Source organism: Cercospora beticola, chromosome 6 (assembly GCF_033473495.1).
Source record: "Cercospora beticola chromosome 6, complete sequence".
NCBI lineage: Eukaryota > Fungi > Ascomycota > Dothideomycetes > Mycosphaerellales > Mycosphaerellaceae > Cercospora > Cercospora beticola.
In genome coordinates, this window is record NC_088940.1 from 2,113,840 (window position 1) to 2,134,790 (window position 20,951).

Consider the following 20,951-nt stretch of genomic DNA (forward strand, 5'->3'; position numbering starts at 1 on the left):
CGCTGACAGGGCGCTCTATACGATGGGTGGGTGTGTTGCGGTCAGTACGGAGGGTCTGGTCTGCGAACTCTGGTACGGCGGGCAGCAACGTCGAAGAGAGGATGGCCAGAAGACTGCTTCTTCAGGGTGGAAAGGCAAGACTCAGTGCTGAAACACTCGGCTCTTCTCTCCGTGATGGAGGACGCGGGACATGCGCAAACTCTGTTGCGGCCATGCACGTGGAGTGATGTCGATGCAGAGACGATCGCACGCGCGTGTGAGGAGGCATTGTGGGTTGACGGGAGAAGATGGCATGCAGACGGGCGTCTGGACTCGCAATATGGGTTCTTCGAAGTATTGCCGGGAGAGACAGCGCATGGATGGTGGTGGAGAATGCAGGGTTGGTGAACCTCCGGAGGCAATTTAGCGGGCTTCGCGCTCTGCGTCTGGCGAACGAGAAGTTGCCGCCGCGCAAGCCTCCCATCGAGCCATCGCCTGAACGTGTTTCATGTCTCTCTGGAAGCTGCGACCGCTGATTCTCCTCTGCGACAACCGCTGACCACCGACGACCACTTCGCACGCACGCCCGACACCTCCTGCGTGCGCCTCCGACTCTCTCTCTCCCGCCGCCTGCTGGAAAGGAAAGGCACGAGACCGCCGCGCCCTCACTCGCTTGCAGCACCACCACCGCCGACCACCGACACACGCCCACCGACCCCGAGACGACTCACGCTCCTTTACGACTTTCCATTTCTTCTCTCGCGCCCGCCGAGCACGCGACAGTCAGAGCGCCGGCGCCCAGTGCGAGCAGTTGGACCACGTTCTTTGTGACCGCTGCACATCCGCCGCGCGTGCGCTCAGCCGCCCACCAGAACCGCTCTCCCAACTATCGACACTCGCTTAACCCGGTTTCTTCGCGCGCGCGACTTCAGTAATTCATGCCCAGTTTCGGCAGCAGCACCAACTCGCCGTCGCTGCAGAAGATGGAGATGGGCGGCCACGGCAGATACAATGCGGGCCGAGGGTTCAGCTTGGGCAACATTGCAGGCGATCCATTCTGGCTCGGATCTATAGGCATTGGCATTGTGAGTGAATGCGCGTGCATGCTATGGATTGGGACTAACATCGGACAGGCTGGTTGGATGATCGCATTCGTCGCCTCCATTATTGCCGACATCAATTCTACATTCCCAAACTACTCCTGGTGGAGTCTGGCATATATGCTAGTATGCATCATCGGGGTCATATATGCTGTGGGAGCGGATGTAATTTACACTTACCGCATTGCCTTGACGGGCTTCCTGGCTGCTGGTCTGGTGTTTACAACGTCCGCTGTGAATGCGCTGATCTACTTCCCTGAAGCCGCCAAAGAGGCCGCCGCGGCGGGATTCATTCTGCTGTCAATTGACTGCGTATGTTGAACTTCTTCATACAGACTCCACAATTTGCTAACTTTGACCCAGATCATCTGGATGTTCTACTTTGGCGCCGAGCCGCAGGCAAGCCATCGCCAGACGCTTGACTCTTTCGCGCTCCACAAGGACCGCGCGCCCAGCCGCAACAGCAGGGCAATGAGGCAGTCATACCGACCGGAAACGCTGCACTCAAACGCGCAACAGCCGCAGATGTACAACTCCAACAACCTCCAAGGATTCGAGACAGCCTCCCCAATGACCGGATATCCTGGCGCTGCGCAGAATAAGGGATACCCACAACAACCACTACGATCAGAGCCAAGCGCCTCCGGCATGAGCGCTAATAACACAACCGGAGTACCAGACAGCTCCGTCTCGCAGCCCACAGAATACCCATACCGAGCGAAAGCAATATACAGCTACGAAGCAAACCCAGATGACGCCAACGAAATATCCTTCACCAAGCATGAAATTCTCGAAGTCAGCGATGTGTCTGGAAGATGGTGGCAAGCGAAGAAGGAGAACGGCGAGACGGGTATTGCCCCGTCAAATTACCTGATTTTGTTGTGAGAGAGCGCACCACACTTTGGTTCTGTTTTTTTTGAATTTGGATTGCACGAAAGAAATTGTGCAGAGGAAGTATACACATGCTACCAGAAAGAAAGTCCATGTGCGGGAAGAAAAGTGCAACACGACCACACACACAGAGAGTGAAAGTGAGAGTGCGAGTGAGAATTAGTCATGATAACGAAGTTTCCGGCAATCCACACTATTACCAACTTTCAAAAGACTCTTTAGTATGAAGGCTCACGGCTGGTCACGATTGCAAGCGCTTGCACCCTGGACACAGCAGTTTGGTACCAAATGACAGCGCTGGATGCAATGATGAAGCAGGAAAGAGAACGGCAATCGCCACGGTACATATAGGAAGGCAAAGAGAATCTCCTTCCTGCCAGGTGGAGGCATCTGCAGCTTCTTCGCTGCCGAATTCGGGGATCAGCTGAAGCAAGACTGGACGCAAGACTGAGCCTTGCTGGAGAAGGGATCCGTTTTCTTTCGATATTGTTACTTGTTTGGCGATGGCGATGGCGAGGGCGATGGCGTTTTCTTTCGGGAACCGGTGGAAGGAGTCTCTTTCTTCTTCTTGATGTTTAGTGATTCTGAGGAGCGAGCGAATGCCGGTATGATGTTTCTGGCAGTGGAGATAAGGTTAAAGGCCGAGATTTACTTCAGCACAATGATGCTGACTTGGAAATAGCACAGTCGCCATACCCGAACTCTGCTGCATGCCAGTTTTATGTTTTCACCCACCGGACACGGACTGCACTCTTTCCGGGGGACGAGATGTCGTGGAAGTGGATGCATGTAGCCTGCGAAACACGCAATGGCTCTGCCAAGTCATACTAACTCGCGGCCTGCCTGCCTGCCTAGAACACTACAGCAAGGAGAATACTAATCATGATGCGCATTCGTGCTTATAGTTGAGCATCCTTTGTGCATCGAATTGCACGCACAGTATACGCTATCCGAATGATGAAACTGCACAGGGGAAGGTGCTATAGTCTCTCGGTCATGCGATCCATTCAGAGTCCCATACTGGGTTCACAATTCTCGGCTTGCTTTGCACAGGGGGACTAATGATCGCAATGCAGATTTGTGCTGCTGTTTGAGCATCCGATGTGCATTTGAGAACGGTCGACATGCGCGACATGCTCGACATCGCGCTCGGCAGCAGCCTCATGGATCTGATGTTGATACAAAGGACAGATCTTCTAGCACAAGGGTGAACTCTTGACAGTGCAACAACTTGTCTCTTATTCTCACCGCACGCTGGCTGCCGCTTTATCGCAACCCGTACGATGTCGCCTCCAAACACAGTCAACGAAGCATTGCACAAGAAATACGAACAAGAAAAGAACAAACGCTTGAAAGAGTCGGGCCTCAGTCAATACGTCGATGTTCGATCGCAAGGCCTCGAAGCTCTTGCTAGAGATCCTTGGGTTGATTACGACGATCCCAGAGTCAAAAACCCTCCTCTTAAAGACGGCGACAGGATCAAATATCTTATTACGGGTGCCGGAATAAATGGCGTTGTCTTCGCAGGACGATTGATTGAGGCTGGCATCAGTCGTGAAGATGTCGTATGCGTCGACATTGCAGGAGGCTTTGGTGGCACATGGTACTACAATCGCTACCCTGGAGTCATGTGCGACGTCGAAGGCTACTGCTACGTCCCCTTTCTCGAGGAAACGGGTTATCAGCCTCGACATCGATACTCTTATGGCCATGAGATCCGAGGTCAAATTGAACGAAGCGTCGATCACTTCGGAATCAAGGGACAGTTGTGCACGAGCGTTGACTCGCAGATCTGGGATGAAGACGAAAAGCTCTGGATTGTCACTATGACACGTACGGTTGGTGAGCCGTCCATTTCCACGACTTTCACCGTTCATGCAGAATTCGTTCTCCACTCGAACGCTCCTTTCCTCTTACCAAAAGTGCCTGAACTACCCGGCTGGGAGGAGCTTTATCAGGCGAAACACGTGTTCCATTCGGCTCGCTGGGACTACGATTACACTGGTGGTACCCAAGAGAAGCCTGATCTCGTGAGGCTCCAAGGGAAGCGTGTTGCAATCATCGGCACTGGTGCAACAGCCGTTCAGATCGTGCCCGAGCTAGCAAAATGGGCGGACCACGTTTACGTTGTCCAAAGGACACCATCTTACGTTGGAGCACGGGGACAAGTAGAAACTACCCCAGAGAATTGGGCCAAGATCACGAGTGAGAAGGGTTGGCAACGTAAGCGGAGGACTATCTACGATGCATACGTGAGTATGAGCAAAGGCGCTGGCCCCGACGTCATCAACGATGGCTGGACACAAACTCCAGCCGGGTCTGGCTTTCTCGGTTCCAATTCAAAGCTCGTTACACCCGACAAAGTTGAAGAACATATCAAGGAGCTGTATGCGATTGACTTTCCACGTACGGACTTGATTCGCCAACGCGTTGAAGATATAGTCAAGGACAAACGCACGGCTGAGAAGCTCCAAGCATGGTACGGAAGCTGGTGCAAGCGGCCTTCTTTCCACGACGAATACCTTCAAGCATTCAACAAGCCGAACGTAACCCTCATTGACACAGACGGCAAAGGTCTCGACGGTTACACCAAGAACGCGATCCTATTCGATGGAGTCGAATATGAAATCGATGCCCTCATCCTAGCTACAGGTTTCACATTTGACCCTGCACTCGACCCATCCGAAAAGATGGGTACAGTCATCCAAGGACGAAATGGTCTAACCATGAAAGACTACTGGAAACAACCCGAGTCCGGTACGGTCTTCGGAATAGCAATGCCCGGTTTTCCCAATATGTTCGGCACTTTCCCTCGTGGCTCACCAGGCACGTGGAATTCTGTGTCCATCATGGAAATGGCAGCGACGCTCATAAAAGGCATTTTGCAACAAGCGCATAGACAGGCAGGAGACGGCGAGCGTGTTGTCATCGAAGCTTCGAAAGAAGGTGAGAGGCGGTATGGCGAGGAAGTTGCGAAACGAGCTGCATGGTTTAGTGCGCTACCGACGTGTACTCCTGGATACTTTACTGCAGAGGGCGCGGCGAGTTTTCAGAAGCAGGAGCAGAAGTCCGAGGAGGAGAAATTCAATGAGGCGAAGAAGATGCCGTGGGGTGCTGGGCCGGTAGACTTTCGCGAGATGACTGAGGAGTATGTAGCGAAAGGGAGCCTCGAGGGGTTCCAGGTTGAGTTAGTAGCTTAGAGAGCGTTCGGGTATCCGCAAGGTCTTCTGCAATATCTTACCTCCAGAGTGTCTAAGCGGAAGTCGCTAGGCCACCTTCTATACTGTACAGAGAGTCCACCAAGTTCTCGAGTCTTGACCTAGCCATGAGCAAGGCCTTTGCTTACCGCGAGCCTCCAAAACTCCAGGTCGAACACACGACGTAATTTTTATTCACATTGATGGACTGTAGTCGTCAGCCACACCAGGGTCAAGAGCAAGGGCCAAGCCATCGGCTGGTGCGGTTCGCTCGGCTCTCGTTTGGTCTTTCCGAAGAAACCTTGGCATCATCCACGACCAACTTCCTTCCAGCTACCAAAATATCACACTCTACACTGCTCAAACTTGCGCGAAATCGGAGGCGGTAGACCGAAGTACGTTAGCGCTCACCCTCATCATACTTTGATGATGAATTGTTACCTCGCCGTAACAACATACCACTCGGTGTTTCCGGGGAAAGACATACGCAATTGCTCTGCAGCAACTACGTCGTTCCCAAGAGCTCCAAGAATCTTTCGCACCGGCTAACGGCAACCCTCAAGAATGACTGTTCCACTTGGCTCCTGCAAGTCTGTACCCGTGATTGGTATCTCAACAATGATAGCGTCTCCGAAACCTTGGGCCAAGGAAGCATTTCTGTCTGCCTGACCGGTCTCCAGCATGCATAGCGCAAGACCCCTGCTGTACATGTGACGAAGCGGCCCCGTAGAGGTGAATAGCGGCCAATTACTAGCCACGAATGCGTCACTAGCCACGGATTGCGTGGCTGCAACGGCCTGAACGAGGACATGTGGATAGGATTATGTGGGTCACGGAGTTCTTAGTCCCTTCCGAACAGGCTATTTGCGTAGGAGAAGACCAAACGAATGGTGCAGATAACAGGTATGCTGAGAGAACATAAATAGGCATCAGCCCCCCATCTAGACAAATCTCCACAGATCACCAGCCACAACAACGATCAACTCTCCATACCAAGCCCATCAATCGTTTATCAAGCAACCAGAACAACCAACAAAACCACACCCAAACGTTATCTACATCCACATCAAACGAGCTTCTCTCTACAGCGCTGATGAAATCTCCAAACCGCGCCGACACCTTTGGCTCCGACACCACCGCAGCCTCCTCCTCATCAAAACTCACCTGGAAATCCACCACCTCATCGCAAACGACCAACAAGAATAGAGCCTACAAGCCCAAGAAACCCAAGGCTCAAACCGTACAATTCTCCGATGTGGGACGACACAGTAACCAATGGCTCTTCAACGACATGTCCATCTCCGACGCAGTCAAGACGCTCTTCGGGAAGAAGTAAGGTGAAATGAGGAGAAAACAAAAGAAGGGGTTGGGCTGCGTGTTTGCAAAGATGAGAAGAATTTGATGTTTGAAGGTCCATCTCGAAGAAATTGACACGAGGCCTTCCAAGTCATTGAACGAAAGGCATCCTGCAGAAACCATTTCTGGCACCGCGAATATTTCGAAGATGAGATTCGGTCTCGACGAGAATCCCTCTTCCGGAGGCACTGATGAGTGGATATCGATGCGGAAGAGTTCTTGGCCTGTGATTGTTCAAGAGATGAAGGCCGAAAGTTGATGAGCTCTCTCGATGAGGGCTTCCCAGAAACGGATACAAGAAATTGGCCGCTCTGCGCGAACTGGTGTGATACTCACGCATCCAGTGGGGAGATCGAGAAGATGTGTTGGACTGTTCTCCGAGGGAGATGAATTGTGAAGTCAAGTGTATCTCGATGGAATCGATCTCTTCGAAGGCACTGACTGTGTGGATTTGGGATCTTTTCTCGATTGCGATTTCCCGGAGATGGGGGAGTATTGGAGACGAGAAGAATGCATGGCACGAGTTTTTCTTTTTGGAATGTATGGTACACTTTTTGCCGATTCCGTCAATTGCTTTTTGGCTCTACCGAGCTGTCTCCCAATGATCATTACAAGGTGTTTTTACAGTCGCGTGCCATTGCCATTTTGGCCGCCAACTTCGGCATCGTCGAGAATCCTCACAACGCCCCTGCCGGCGTCCGCATTGACTTCTTGCCCATCTTTACCCACCAGAACGGCGTGTGGTTCGCCCTTATCCTCGTCGTAGTTGAGAGTGTTCTTGATGTGACCTACCAGTTTGAAGTGTATGGGTGTCTTAGCGAGCCACCTCAGCGTGAATGCTGGCGATGTCGCCCAGTTCAATTTGGCAGTGAAAGCAGGCCTTTGAATCCTCGGGTCAGGCGCACAAGTCATCAGTGCATAGCCTTGGAAAGCCATGCTCTTGTTCACTGAGAAGAGCAAGATGACATGTCGGGCCGTTTTGAAAGCATGTGTTAGCATCTCTTCATTCTTCTCTTGAGTGGCCCAAATGTTCGTTCGTTGAGCTTCCTCTACGTTCTGGTGATTCCAGGACTTCAAGATGAAATATCTTACACCTGGGGTCAGTGTTAGGAGACAGATCTTGCTCTAACAAAGCGACGAATGGTGAGAGGAACTCGGTAAGGTAATCGCAAGCTGCAGCATTCAACGCTGCATATCAGGTTCTTCTGCCAACGTATATCCCAAAATCGTGCAATGAATGTGAGATATCAGCGGGGATGAAATTTGGACTGACCGCCTTTCTGAAGTTCCAGTCCTGCACTCGGCCGATAGCTCGAGGCGGCCTCACGACCAGCTGCTCTACCTTGGCGTGGGGCGTTGAACGCGCCCGAGGATCGCGCATAGGGAGGATTGTAGTGATCGTAACGAGGCTGCTGGTCGTCATCCCGACGATAGTATTGGGCACGACGCTCCAGAGAAGGATCGCGGCTGTGACTCGATAGGGAACCTCTGTCATCTATCGACGAACGTCTCCGCGCATCTGGATATGCGACGCGACGCTCGTACCCTGGACTTGGAGAACGACGCCCGCGACGAGCACTGCCTGGACGCGATTGAGGCGAATCCTTGGCACCACGAATGCGGAAGCCATTCTCTTCACGCTGGCGCTTTTCCGCCAGTGTAGTCTCAGGCGACCGTGCACGCTTGGTACCGTTGATCTGCTGGGCAGTGGCCTGGCCATTTGGCAGGAACTGGGGTAGCGGAGGCGGTGCCATGTTGGGACGTTTGACGTTGGGAGTACCGATCCGCATCTGCTGCATCTCAGCCTGTTCGGCTTCGCGCAGCTTTTCGAGCTTCTCTGCAATGCGAGCGGCCTCTGCCTCTAAAGCTCTCCTCTCCTTGTAAGTACGAAGCTTTGAGTTGCGGTATTCGACGTCATGGTAGCCAGTCATGTCAAGCCATGCTGCAAGGTCAGTGTAGTAAGAACCTGCGAGGTTAGTCGGGGGGCTTGTAGACGGTGAAGACCCAGTCATGTGGTGCCCTGCGAGCTGCTCAGTAGCCTCAACTCTGGCCGCCGCCGAGTCCCGGCCACTTCCGTTGTCCGTCGAGGTCTGATGTTGGTCCTTGCCCTCAGCAGCACCTGTCTTCAACTCCTTCTGCTTTGTTGCTGCGATATGAGCATCGGCCTGTGCTTTACCGGCTGCCAACAACGCCTCCAAGTCCTTGTCGACCTTTTCCTCTTGTATCTCTTCTTGCGTCCGCTGCTGCGATTGTGGGACAGGAGTAGGAGATAACTTTGACGATGATTTGGTGGGAGTGTTGGTAGAAGTGGCGTTAGCAGGCGCTAAAGCCGCTGCCGGCGACGCTTTTGCTGGTGTATTCTGGCGCATGGCCACCAGTTTGGCACGCAGGATCTCGGCGCGTTTCTGGTTCTCGAGCTTTTTGGCTGCATCAGACTGCGAGATTGCCTCTGGTGGCTTCTGCTCCACGGCCTGTTGGAAGTCAGTCCACCCACGAACGCTTGCCCGCCCCTCCCGCCCGTGTCAAACATCGAGTAGCGCGCTGAATCGGTAATGTGTTGAGGGAAGTGCAAGATACTTACGCCAGGCTCCGACTGTCCATTGGCATTGGTGGTGCTGTTGTTGTCGGCAGCGTAGAAGCTATCGTCGCCATCGTCGACTTCTTCAGCAGGATAGGACTGCATCGGCGCGGCGGCGGCGAACATGGCCATGGGGTTGCTCCAATCGATGTTGAAGTCTTCCATGCCGATGTCGTGGACCGCGATTGTCGCGGTTGCGGTGGTGCAATGGAAAGAGCGTGTGCAAGCTAGGGAAAGTCAATTGCGGCACGCGTTTCTTGGGGAAGCATCGGCCGGAGATGTCCCGGGCCGGACCTTGACGACGACTTGATGCCTGTCACGCCAGCGGCCGCGCGAAGCTTCCATCTTGCGCGCTCCTCACTGTGCACCGCGCAATGGCCGCGTGTACTGCCCACGAGCGCGTCTCAACGCCGCTCCGTGTATGGCATAGACCTCGTTCCACACGGTAGGTCCACAGCCGCCTTTACGCAGGCACGAAACAGCAACAGCAGTCCGCACGTCACACAGCTATCGCGAATGTGAAGACGATTGCGCATTCACGGCAGCACAGCACAGGACAGGCATCCAGCGACGGACTGCTGTAATCCCTGCTACCTCCATCTCTGTTATCGACCTCACCTTCCGTTCGCATCTCCTCAAGCCTCTTGACCTGCACTGACTACAGCAATGCTGACTTCGGTCTTCCCGCTGCTCTTCGCAGCGCAACTTGCGGCAGCGCAACTCTTGTCACAGGGCAAGCAGCAACCACTGCAAGTGCCGACGGCGGTAATGTGATCCAGCAGGGCCTTGTCCAGGCATGGGGCTGATGACTCGGGCAGTGCCAGCTTCTCGCCGCTACCTTCCCGGACTCAGTTGCCAAGATCAACGAGAAGCAATACAAAGAGAGCCAGAGTGCATATTGGTCAGCACAACAAGCCTCCCTTCAACCAGACTGCCGCTTCTACCCCAGGGGCGCGCGAGAGATCCAAGAAGCACTAGCCGATATCCTGCTCCCCTACAATGTCACTATCGCAGTTACTTCCGGTGGTCGGTCTTCAAACACTGGCGCTTCGAACGTTCAAGATGGAATCACCATCGACATGTCCAGACTGAATCACACATATTTGGTCGATGACGGCCAAGCTGTTGCCATCGGAGTTGGCGCTCGCTGGGGCGATGTTTACAGAACGCTCGCCAAGTACAGCCTAACAGTGGCAGGTAGCAGAATAGCTGACGACCATGTGGGAGGCCACGCTCTTGGCGGTGGTATCTCTTGGTTCGCGGACGAGCACGGCTGGACATGCGATGGCATGTACGAGCTGGGCCTTGTAACTCCGCAAGGCCAAATCCTGTGGGCGAACGAGCACTGGAACGAGGATCTCTTGTGGGCTGCAAAGGGATCCTTAGGGACGTTCGGTGTCGTGACCGAGATCAAGCTTCCGACTATCAAGAATCGGAATATGTTTGGTGGCATCACGACTCATGCAGCAGATCAGGCTCCACTGCTGTTCGAAGCATTGCAAGCAACGGCTGACCATGCCAACAATGACCCAGCGCAGTCTGCGTACCTCTCTTTTGGCCGGCTCCCAGGCAAGAAGGACTGGCGATATAGGGCACATCTACTGAACACCGAACCTCGAAAGCAAAACAAGGCTCTGGATATGTTCATGAACGTACCCTCGCGTAGCAACAGTCTCCGTGCCGCAACGCTTATAGACATCGCAGAGGAGAACGCAAAGCACAAGACCCCGGGTCTGCGTCGCTTGAAGTTCACTCTGACCGCCAAGTCTTCCCCCAAAACCATGCAGGTCCTGCACGATATCATCAAGGCATACACCACCAAGCTGGTCTTCGATGGCAAAGCCCAAGTCATCACGACTTATGAACCAATCACAGTGCCTCATCTCCAAGCAGGCTCTTCACAGACCAATATCTTTGGTCTTCATTACGCAGATGGTCCCTTGCTTCTCGTTTCAATTGAGTTCTCCTGGAGCGACAGGCAACGAGATGACTACTTTGAGCAAGAAGCGCGGAAACTGAGATCCGCGATGCAACAGGAATTGACAAGCTTGCGTGCTCTACACAAGTTCATCTACCCGGCATACGCCTCCCTAGATCAGGATCCCTTTGCCGGACTCGCACCATACGTAAAGGGCATGTTGAGGGAAGTCAAGAATCGATACGATCCAGACGAGCTCTGGAAAAAGCACGTCCCAGGTATCTGGCATGTCTGAACTAGCGAGAAATGGTCAATTGTCTCTTGATCCAATGCCGTCGCTCTCCGGCATATCACACGCACATGATTGTGCGCACGAAACCACTCTGCGCCAAGCTGGACGATGAACAGGACATCTCGCCACTGGCAGTATGGGACCTTTGACCCGACGTCAAGACCTGCCTACGTTCAACGAAAGCTCAATATCGTGCGTCAAAAAAGAAGAAAGCCGGGGATGCTGCAAGGATGCCCGCAGACGAAGGGCAGTCACGTTGTCCAGCACTCACAGGATTCAGACAACGCCCAAACAAGAAGTACCCGATGACCAGGTGAAACATCATCTCAGGCCTTGAAAGTAAAGATCAAATACCGAGTAATCGATGTCGCCAACAAGCTTCGTCTCTTCGCAGACGCCACCATCAAAGCAACAGGAACAGCCGACCACAATCAAGCTCAAGAACAAACGAAGAAGCTGCAGCACCTTTGCATTTAATCATAGTGTCACGCCTGGTTGCACGTTCGCTTTCTTCGTCGACCCCCACCTCCCAGCCACGTCTGCCAAGGCCTACATCCCAAGCCTCTCTGCAAAAGCTTCGACTGGCAGCTAAGCCTTACAAGAGGGCTGCGATACGAACTTCACAAGGAGATACTAAATGTGAATGTGGCAAGAAAACAAAAGTTAATCGTGCCGGTGGTGGTGACAGCTTGATAGTCCAGCTATGTACAAGATAATTATAGTTAATCTGTCTTCCCCTTCCTTCACTTTTGTTGATAGGCCGTTTCCATCAGGTGTTATGTACAATGAGCGTAGAGAGGCGTCCAGTGCGCTGCCCAAATGCTGGCCTGGTAAGAATCGCCCTTGCTACGCTTTACTTGACCCACAAAGTAGCAACCGCCTCCAACCTCTCCGTTTCGGCTGCGCTCGCATCTCTAGTACAGGAGGATGGTTGGCCCGTCTCGTGCTCGTAGTCCCTTCGGTAGTGGTGGATGTGCGGTTACCCGCTTTATCTTCAGAAGTACCTGATCGCGACCCTCCTGTTGTCGGAGGAGGTGAAGCATCGTTGTGACGCTTGGGCATGTCGCTTTCTGATGACTGTCCATCGCCAACCGACTTCCTGGCGAGAGGTGATGACTGAGTCTTCCTTGGCGTTTGCGCAGCTGTTGAACCCGATGCTGTGAGGTCTTCGAGAGAGTCTTCGCGCAAGGCCTCTGTTCTCTTCCGTCGGTTGCTGGCTGCACGATGTACAAGAACAGTCGAGGAAGAATCTGCTCTGGTCCGTCCAGTGGGTGCCAGGCTGATGCTCGCGCTTCTACTGGGAGCGGGAGATTCAACATCAGAATCGCCTCGAACCGAAGATACGCTATTGCGATTACTTCGACCCAAGTGACTTGCTCGATGGACGATTCCGGAACCGAAACTTCTGATGCTCGCGCGCTTCTCGAGCGGAGCAAAAGGTGCTGGAGATCCGGGAGGGCTGAGCACAGAACTAGCGACGAATCTGCCCGGAGAATTAGGAGGGTCCGTTGGTAGTGAGTCGCGCTTGTCATCATATCTGAAGTTCGGCGACCAGCCCTCACGCATCGCAACCCAGATAGCAGTCAGAGTTACGATTTGTCGAGTAGCATCATCAGTGACGACAGATTGACCCCGATCACCCGCGTCTTCATCGAATGCGTCCTCAAGGACCGTTGCACTCAACTGGGGAGTGCTGAGTGGTGTTCTGATCGTGGGCTCAGGGATCTTATAAGAGTCGTTGATCTCGAGGCCAGTCTTTTGCAATGATGCAATAACGGGATGGCGGCGGCTGTGAGGTGAAATAGTGCTGAAGTTGAACTTGCGCGTGCCATTGGACGTGACCCCCTTGCCATCCTTGTTTTTCTTCGGGACCCATCGTACGACCTCCTTGAGACCATGCTCGTCGGTCATACAGCACTCGTAGGCGCCATTGGAAGTGGTATAGGCCTCCCACTGTTGACCAGATGCCATGTGAATGAGCATTTTGCCGCTTCCCGTCTTTTGTTCCTCCCGACTCCCTTTGCAGATCAAGCCAATGACATCTCGAGCCTCAGCTTCTTCGTCCTGCGTCCCATATTTTTCTGCCTTGAGGACGACAAGGTCATTGACGCAGAATCCGTGCTTTGCCTGAAACACTTTGGTGATGGCGCGGGTCAAGCGGACACTGAAGTTCGCTGAGGGTATCACTTCCAATGCTGGTAGAGGCCGCGCATTGGGTTGCAACCTGTGCAACTGTAGGAGCGATCGCGGCTGTCGGTGTAGCTTCTGTTTGACCTTCGACTCCGGCACTGGATGGCATATGCTGTAGCGCGTCTTGGGCCTCGTGCTCTTGCGTGCCCGCTTGAAGTCGCTCACGCTACCATCTCGTGACCCATCATCGCTTGTGCTCCTCGTGTCTGGCTCGGCGAACATGACGGAGGTGCTGCTCCTGGTAGGCGAAGGGGGCGTAGAGCCAGTCATGCCATTATATTGCATAGTGGATAGGACTGGCCGTTTCAGGGTGGAGAGCTCGGACTCATTGCGCTGTGACTGCTGGGCCGCCGTTTTTGCGGGATCACTTTCGTCGCCGTTGGCATTGCTGTTGGTGCTCGCCTGACCAAAGGGGTTGAGCAAGCTGATGAGGTTTGTGGGCAAGGACGGCCATCGCGCCTGCGCTATGGAAGGTTCTGTTTGTTGTGGTGATGATGTCAGGCCGGTAGGGCGCGGATCCGTCGTTGCCGCAGCCATTGTCGGTCCATAGAGGGTGTGGAGAAGTAGCGAGCGTCGAGGGTGGTGTGGTGAGGAGGAAGAGACATGAGAACGGCGGTGGCAGACAGGCGGAGAGGAGTCGGAGCTGAGTGGTGGTAGTGCTCCTCTGGTGTTGTTGGCAGCGGATGTGCGAGTGCCGGAGTGGCCGAATCCTGAATGGCCTGAATGGGTCAAGTCAGACCGTCGCTGCACGAGTCCCCGATAGCCGACTGGTGCTTAGCACTGCGACCTGCAATCAATCTGCAATCCTCTGCGGCCGCCTGGTGCGCTGCGCTGAGGGAGGCAGTGGCTGTGAAGTGCGCAAGGCTGGCCTCGCAGATGTATCTTTCAGCCCACCAAACGTCTGCTTTCAGCGCCCGCCCGGCAGCAGCCTTCTTTGTCTGACACGCGTGGAAACGCCTGTCGCGCGCTCTGGAACAGCCTAACGATCAGGCCCCTCGGCCAAGCATTGCACATGTAATCATGATTACTGGCTGCATACGCTTCGACCTGGCGTGCACTTCTCACGCGTCCCGGCACCACGGATCGCCGCTCTTCCACCCCTCTCTGCTCTGCACATCTCTCCTGCCACACCGCCGCCAGCGCACCCCGTTCCTGCGCAGCCTGTCGAGCTGTCTCTGGTCCATCAGCAACCCCTTTCCCTCCTGGTGAGCTGATGAGGCTGGCCAATCCCTTATCCGCCCGCCAACAGCTCAAGCCTTCAACGACGGCGCCCTTCCAGACGCGACACGACGCGTCAGCCCAATCCTCCTGCGTATCAAGCGTCTCAATCACTTCGCTCTCCGAATCGTATATGCAGGTCAATAGTGAAACTGCGCGACACAATCCGCGCAAGCCGCGCTCCCTTCACTACTACCGAGCGGACCAAATTTGACTCCGTCTCCTGTCATGGGCCGCGCCGCTGACAATGCCGGGCCTACTGCTGCTGCTGGACGGACAAGCTACACCAATTCAGATACGTCAACGAACAAGATCACTCAACTGATTACATGCTTCTGCCTCTGGAAATTACTCCTCGTGCTGATAGCCGCTGCGAGCCCAGGTCCGGGCTATGACACGTCTACCCAGCTGCTCCTTCGCCCAAATGCAAACACCGCGAACTCGTGGCTGGATCATTTGGCAATAAGATTGACGCGCTGGGATGGCCTGTATTTCGCAAGTGCATCCGCAAATGGCCAAGTATTCGAACAGCAATGGGCCTTCAGTCCCTTCCTGACCAGAGTCACATCAACTTTCGCTGGAGGTGCGTGACCTACCTGTACGCTCCATCCTCGACGAGCCAAGCTAAGTATTACTCTCCAGTATTGTTTCCTACTGCTCATGAACCAAGCATCGCCTCCCACGCTCTGGCTGCCATCTTCTTCTCTCATCTCTCTCATCTCATCGCAGTCATACTGCTATTCCAGCTCACTTACAAAATAATACCCTCGGACCATGAGACGAAAGGACGGATTGCCTACATCGCAGCGCGTCTCCACATTTTTTCTCCCGCAGGCCTATTTCTATCAGCACCATACGGCGAAGCTGCGTTCGCCATGGCTCACTTTGCCGGCCTCTTGTGTTATGTGGAAGCTAAAAGAATTGTCAACACGGCGCCTGTCTTGTCGGCTTTATGGACTCTCGCATCTGGATTCGCAATCGGCGTATCGACCATGATCCGCAGCAATGGCTTGTTCAGTGGATTGTTGTTCGCCTGGGACGCACTGGCCTTTGTGCCACACTTTGGCCAGATGTTACGCCAGCGCGAGTGGGTCAGACTGAATGGTCTGCTGAGTAGCCTTGCTGCTGGACTATTTGTCGGTATTGGTTATGCGCTGCCCCAGGTCTTTGCTTATCTGGAGTACTGCACCAAGGGCAACGACAGACCCTGGTGTCACAGCACATTACCCAGCATTTACTCGTTCGTACAGGCTCACTATTGGGGAGTTGGCTTCCTCAAGTACTGGACTCTCTCCAACGCACCTCTGTTTGCTCTTGCAGTCCCTATGCTGGGAGTCTTTATGTGTACGGGGTACATGGCGTTGAACAAGACAGAAATCGACAGCCTTGTCAATGCAGCAAGGACTGCAAAAGGCGATGGCGCCCAAGCACAGTCGCATAGTGATGGCCTATTTCGACACATCATGAGCCGTTTTGCTCTACCACAGCTCGTGCTTGCATTGCTGGCCTTGACGAGCTTTCATGTTCAAATAATCAATCGCATTTCTTCTGGCTATCCGGTGTGGTACATTGTATTGGCGGTCATAATACAGCAAGGCAACAGGGCCCTGGAAGTCGAAGGCAGCGCTGTGCGCTTCATTCACAGGCATGCACAGAGCCTTGTGAGATTGAGTGTCATGTATGCTATCGTTCAAGGTGGGCTATATGCTAGCTTCATGCCGCCTGCGTAATATTAGTGGTCACTACCAGTGCATAAAGTGCATTACTCTCAACCAGTTTCATCCCAGTCTCGGCTTGGCCAATGTTCGTGTCAGACCGAGAAGGGAACATCACTGTGTTGCAACAGTGGGAGATGCCATCGACAGAGCAAGGCTGGAGCTCTGCGTCGATTTGGTCTCGGTGCCTGTTCTGTCTACTTTGGAGCCACTGCTGCAGGCCATCTGGCGATGCCTTGCGAAGCGTACCCCTTCATACACTGAAAAACATCGATATAAGTCGAGATTCGTTCCTGATGGCATGTGGAATTTATCAATTCCATGACGCTAAAAGGCGCTTCGTCCGAATGCGTCAATTTGCGGAGCTGTGGTTGGTAGAACAACCAACTTGGCACACAGAGAGGTTCCAGATCTGGTATCACATGACTCGCTTGATCCATCTTTGCTGGCTTCATCAACATCGAGGACTGCACTTCTGCGAGGGAGCATACAACGAAATGACTGCTCAGACCTCATTCCGCGGGACAGTTTGCATAAGCGTGGCACAGTATCGACACAGTCTGTTGTCGCTCATTTCCCCGGCCTGGAAATTTGGGTGTGCCGAATGCATAAGCGAGCATAGAACTGACAACAGGTTTCGCATCGAGTTGTGAGAGGCTTTGCACAGTCCCACGGATAAGAGGCAATCAAGGCCCACGAAGGCGTTAGGGCTGCATAATGAGCAAAGGCCGGCACCCCGCTGCACCTGAGAGGTATATAAGGGCCAGCCGCATCAGTCGCCATCAGGATCCGTTTCTACCACTCGGCCGGCCCTCTGAAGTGCTGGATGTGGATGCCAGAACACACCCGGGAGCTGCAAGCACGGAAAAATGTGATCTCGCGCCGGCAAAACCGCCAAGGACGCAACCAAGCAAGAGCGAGAGAGGTCATAGAGAACCGCGACCGATTCAGCCGTGTGCTGCCGGATGTGCCGTCGACATCTATATATCCGTTGACCTCGAGAGTTGCGACCTCTCGCACATCCTCCAAGACTTTCAGCGCGACCTCTCTCTCTCTCTCGTCGAACCGCTCGAGCGCTCGCCTCCCACCGCGCCAGGTGCATCAGCACGGGTTCGACCATGACGAGCACATGCAGTGGCAGAGCGACACTGACTAGACATGACGGAGCTAAGTTCCGGAAACTCTCTCGTACTCGTGGGTCAGCATTGCGACCACCGGGCGGTGGGCGGTGGGCGAGGCATCTGTTCAACACCGATGCTGTGTCCGCCCACCCACAGCCGTGTTTCGACTAACTCCTCCCCACCATGTCCGCACATAGGGCAGCACCGCAACCGCGCCCGCGCCCGCACCCAAGGCTCGCACCATCATCACCACTGACCGGGTTGCTCCCACCGTGGTCACACCGGCCATGCTTGTCCCTGCACGACCGATCGCGGTGCAGCCCAATCTGGTTGCGCGAACGTCGCGGCAATCAGACACCACCCGCCCAACTAGGGCACACCGCATGCACTGCGCCCGCCTGATGGACGCTCTCCCCATGCATCACAAACTCCAAGCTTAACTGCCAAGGCTTATACGGAAAAACCGGTACAGCGGCCCATGGGATTCGATACTTCCGCCGCTGGTCCCGTATCGCTCTCAGCTCAACACCAACCGAAAAACGACCTCTGGTAGCACGAGCGAGCGGATAGAAGCGCCATTATGTATATACTGCCCACGCGAAGATGGAATTGAAGCGCCGACGCGTCACACAGGCGTGCAACAGGTGCAGAGCCCTGAAAAGCAAGGTTCGCCACTCACCCGAGGGCGGCGCAGATCGCGACCTCTGCCACTTTCCAGGAACTAACGGAAACAGTGCGATGGCAAGCAGCCCGTCTGCACTCGGTGCAAAGCCTACGGTTATACCTGCAACTGGTCCGTCTTACCTGGCCCTCCGATACCTGCGTGCTGAAGAACTTCGCTGATTTGCGGTACGTTGCGTGATGCAGGCAAGTAGGCAAACGGCGAGGTCCTCCCAGAACGAATCCTCTTCCTGAAACCAGTTCAGCAGCATCGGCTGAGACGGAATCACTTCGGTCAGCAGTCCAGGCCTACGACGAATTGGCAACGCAACTGCGAGCCAGGCTTCCCGATGCTGAGAGGAATAACATCGACTCAATCCTCTCAAGCATACGAAGGCACCTGCCTCACGAGCTGCTCCCGAAAGATGCCGATGCGGATTCTCCAGGCGACTTGGACAATGCTCATTCTCCGCCTGCTGACGGCCCTCGAGATAGTTATCACGGAGAGGCCAGCGACGTTTACTTCTTTCATGCAGTGAAGCATGCCATCCAAGGTCAGGCGCGAACGAGCTCTCCGCTGAGGTTAGAGAGCTACCAGCGGGATTACAGAGTGAACCATGGCGGGGTGCCTCGAGTTGTACCCACGCGCGAAGAGGCCGATCGTGACGTTGAATGGTTCTTTCGCAAATACAACAGGAGCCTTCCCTTGATGTGTGAGAGGACATTCCGGCGCGAGTACGAGCGTTATTGGAAGATGGGGTCCTGCGATGGCGTGCCTGATTATTTCTTGCCGACGCTGTGTATGTCGATGTGGCCACTGTGCGAGGACCGCGGCTAACCATGCCCGCAGTGTCCATCTGTGCCGTGAGCGACCTATATCACAATCTGATGGATGTGTCCGCAGGTAGGAGTAGGAAGCACGAGGCCTATTACGCGCAAGCCTGGCACGCAACAAAAGAGCTGGACAACGATTATTCGGTGAGCGCGCAACGCGAATCTGCCGTCGAAATTTCTTGCTTACTATGTGTTCTGCAGAGACCGGTCGTACTTTTAATGATCTTGCAGTGCCAATATCTGATCATGACTTGTCAATTCGATCGGTAAGTACTACCGCACACATCCGCCGGACATCACTGATTGTGCAGGTGCTGGATGGTGCTCAGCCTCGCTGTCAGAATGGCTCAGATTCTCGGATTTCATGTCATCGACGATCCTCACTGCAATCGACCACAACCTGTCTGCACTCAAATCGAGAAAGAGCTGCGGCGACGTGTCTGGCATGCTTGCTACACTTTGGATACCATTCTCGCGTTACAGCTGGGCCGACCACCTTGTATCAATCCGAATGACAGCATAGTCAACTATCCCAGTGCTCACCACGACTCGCTCTTCGATTATGAGAACGATACGTTCTTACCGATGTCACCTGGACCACAACCGGGCACGATCCTCGTGCACCACTTGACGCTGTCGCATATTATAAGAAACGTTGTTCACGACCTATATGCACCGAAACGACCTCGCACCACCCGATCGAGTATCGCGGTTATTGAAGCCCTGGACCAGAAGCTACTGGCGTGGAAGCATGGGCTGCCGCCACATCTACGCTTCGACCTTGAGCACTCTGTTGAAGAGGATGCCGTTTTCGACCGACAGCGCTGTGGCCTGGCCTGGAATTTCCACAACCTTCGCGCTTTGATTCACCGACCGTACGTGTGCGTGGGAACGGACAATACGCAACTCGAGAGTGCCGTCCGGCAGCAAATTGTGGCTTCGGGCCAGATTTGCATCGCTGAAGCCCAGATTGTAGCACGCATGCTATACCGCACTTCGAACATGCCGCCCCACAGCTATTCATGGTATCATTTCATTCCATTCGTGGTGGGTACCTGCTCAATTCTTCTGGTTGCGAGCAGATATCCGACTGCAACGACTGAAGGTGCCACGGCCGATAACGAGCAGCTCGAGGCAGACGTTGCGAACTGCGTGCAGCTACTCGATTCCTATGCGCAGGTATTACAACCTGCTAAGTCTGCTGCGGACATGATACGGACACTGCAGTCCTCGCGGCGCACCGGCGATTCCAAGCCATCGAAGAGAGCCCTAGATTCGGCCGAGGCGGAGCAGCGGCCGCCTCATCAATCGAGTTCACACATCGACAGTGTACAGCGGCACGGCTATCATATCAATCACGCGCCTCGGCCTTACCCTCATCATCCCCATCCCCTTATGGCAGCGCACGGGCAGAACAGCGTATACACGCCTACGATACCATCAAATACTGCTCCACATCCTATGCACTCTGGATCGGAGCTCAACTTTTCGTCCAACGAGCAATGGCAAGCATGGCCAGAGGATTACTTTGACTCATTGATGTGGTCAAGCCAATTCGTGCTACCCACAGAATACAATATATCGGAGGGTCCATGGAATATACCTGTCAATATGGAGTCACAACCAGGACAGCAAGGCTCCGGTGGTGCTAGTTCTGGGCCCGGACCGGGACCTGGCCAGAGTCGCTCACGTCAGCCTTGAAGCTACGCACCACACGCTTATGCAAGTTCGATGGCGAGGATGGCTGTCGAAGCTTGAAGAGAGGACCCATAACACGTTGTTAGGTTGCTCTAGTCTGGAGGAGGACTCTGGGCCGCACTGCGGCTTCGATCAGCCCGCATGAAGAACAAGAACGCAATCCTACCACGGGACAAGCACACACATGGGAACTGGAGACGTGGC

At 54.2% G+C, this 20,951-nt stretch overlaps 8 protein-coding genes across 8 annotated transcripts; 6 read left to right on the forward strand and 2 right to left on the reverse strand.

Moving 5' to 3' along the window:
* Positions 1–917: 917 nt before the first annotated feature.
* On the forward strand, positions 918–1,964 carry SHO1B (High osmolarity signaling protein sho1b; the record flags this gene model as incomplete). The annotated part of the gene is made up of 3 exons (XM_023601424.2): positions 918–1,064; positions 1,113–1,391; positions 1,443–1,964. The coding sequence occupies 3 exons, from the start codon at positions 918–920 to the stop codon at positions 1,962–1,964; spliced, it is 948 nt and encodes a 315-aa protein (XP_023453441.1).
* Positions 1,965–3,253: 1,289 nt separating this feature from the next.
* On the forward strand, positions 3,254–5,170 carry RHO25_009903 (uncharacterized protein; the record flags this gene model as incomplete). Its single annotated transcript, XM_023601425.2, has 1 exon — positions 3,254–5,170. One exon carries the CDS (start codon positions 3,254–3,256, stop codon positions 5,168–5,170), a length of 1,917 nt encoding a protein of 638 aa, XP_023453196.1.
* A 1,090-nt stretch (positions 5,171–6,260) lies between these two features.
* On the forward strand, positions 6,261–6,503 carry RHO25_009904 (uncharacterized protein; the record flags this gene model as incomplete). The annotated part of the gene is made up of 1 exon (XM_065603229.1): positions 6,261–6,503. One exon carries the CDS (start codon positions 6,261–6,263, stop codon positions 6,501–6,503), a length of 243 nt encoding a protein of 80 aa, XP_065459301.1.
* A 641-nt stretch (positions 6,504–7,144) lies between these two features.
* Positions 7,145–9,266, reverse strand: RHO25_009905 (uncharacterized protein; the record flags this gene model as incomplete). Its single annotated transcript, XM_023601426.2, has 3 exons — positions 7,145–7,617; positions 7,797–8,994; positions 9,105–9,266. 3 exons carry the CDS (start codon positions 9,264–9,266, stop codon positions 7,145–7,147), a joined length of 1,833 nt encoding a protein of 610 aa, XP_023453197.1.
* Positions 9,267–9,767: 501 nt separating this feature from the next.
* RHO25_009906 (uncharacterized protein) lies at positions 9,768–11,314 on the forward strand (the record flags this gene model as incomplete). Its single annotated transcript, XM_023601427.2, has 2 exons — positions 9,768–9,866; positions 9,920–11,314. The coding sequence occupies 2 exons, from the start codon at positions 9,768–9,770 to the stop codon at positions 11,312–11,314; spliced, it is 1,494 nt and encodes a 497-aa protein (XP_023453194.1).
* An 843-nt stretch (positions 11,315–12,157) lies between these two features.
* Positions 12,158–14,038, reverse strand: RHO25_009907 (uncharacterized protein; the record flags this gene model as incomplete). The annotated part of the gene is made up of 1 exon (XM_023601428.2): positions 12,158–14,038. The coding sequence occupies one exon, from the start codon at positions 14,036–14,038 to the stop codon at positions 12,158–12,160; it is 1,881 nt and encodes a 626-aa protein (XP_023453195.1).
* A 909-nt stretch (positions 14,039–14,947) lies between these two features.
* RHO25_009908 (uncharacterized protein) lies at positions 14,948–16,449 on the forward strand (the record flags this gene model as incomplete). The annotated part of the gene is made up of 2 exons (XM_023601429.2): positions 14,948–15,302; positions 15,362–16,449. 2 exons carry the CDS (start codon positions 14,948–14,950, stop codon positions 16,447–16,449), a joined length of 1,443 nt encoding a protein of 480 aa, XP_023453200.1.
* Positions 16,450–18,158: 1,709 nt separating this feature from the next.
* On the forward strand, positions 18,159–20,750 carry RHO25_009909 (uncharacterized protein; the record flags this gene model as incomplete). The annotated part of the gene is made up of 5 exons (XM_065603230.1): positions 18,159–18,348; positions 18,431–19,015; positions 19,066–19,193; positions 19,251–19,315; positions 19,361–20,750. 5 exons carry the CDS (start codon positions 18,159–18,161, stop codon positions 20,748–20,750), a joined length of 2,358 nt encoding a protein of 785 aa, XP_065459302.1.
* Between the last annotated feature and the right edge of the window lie 201 nt (positions 20,751–20,951).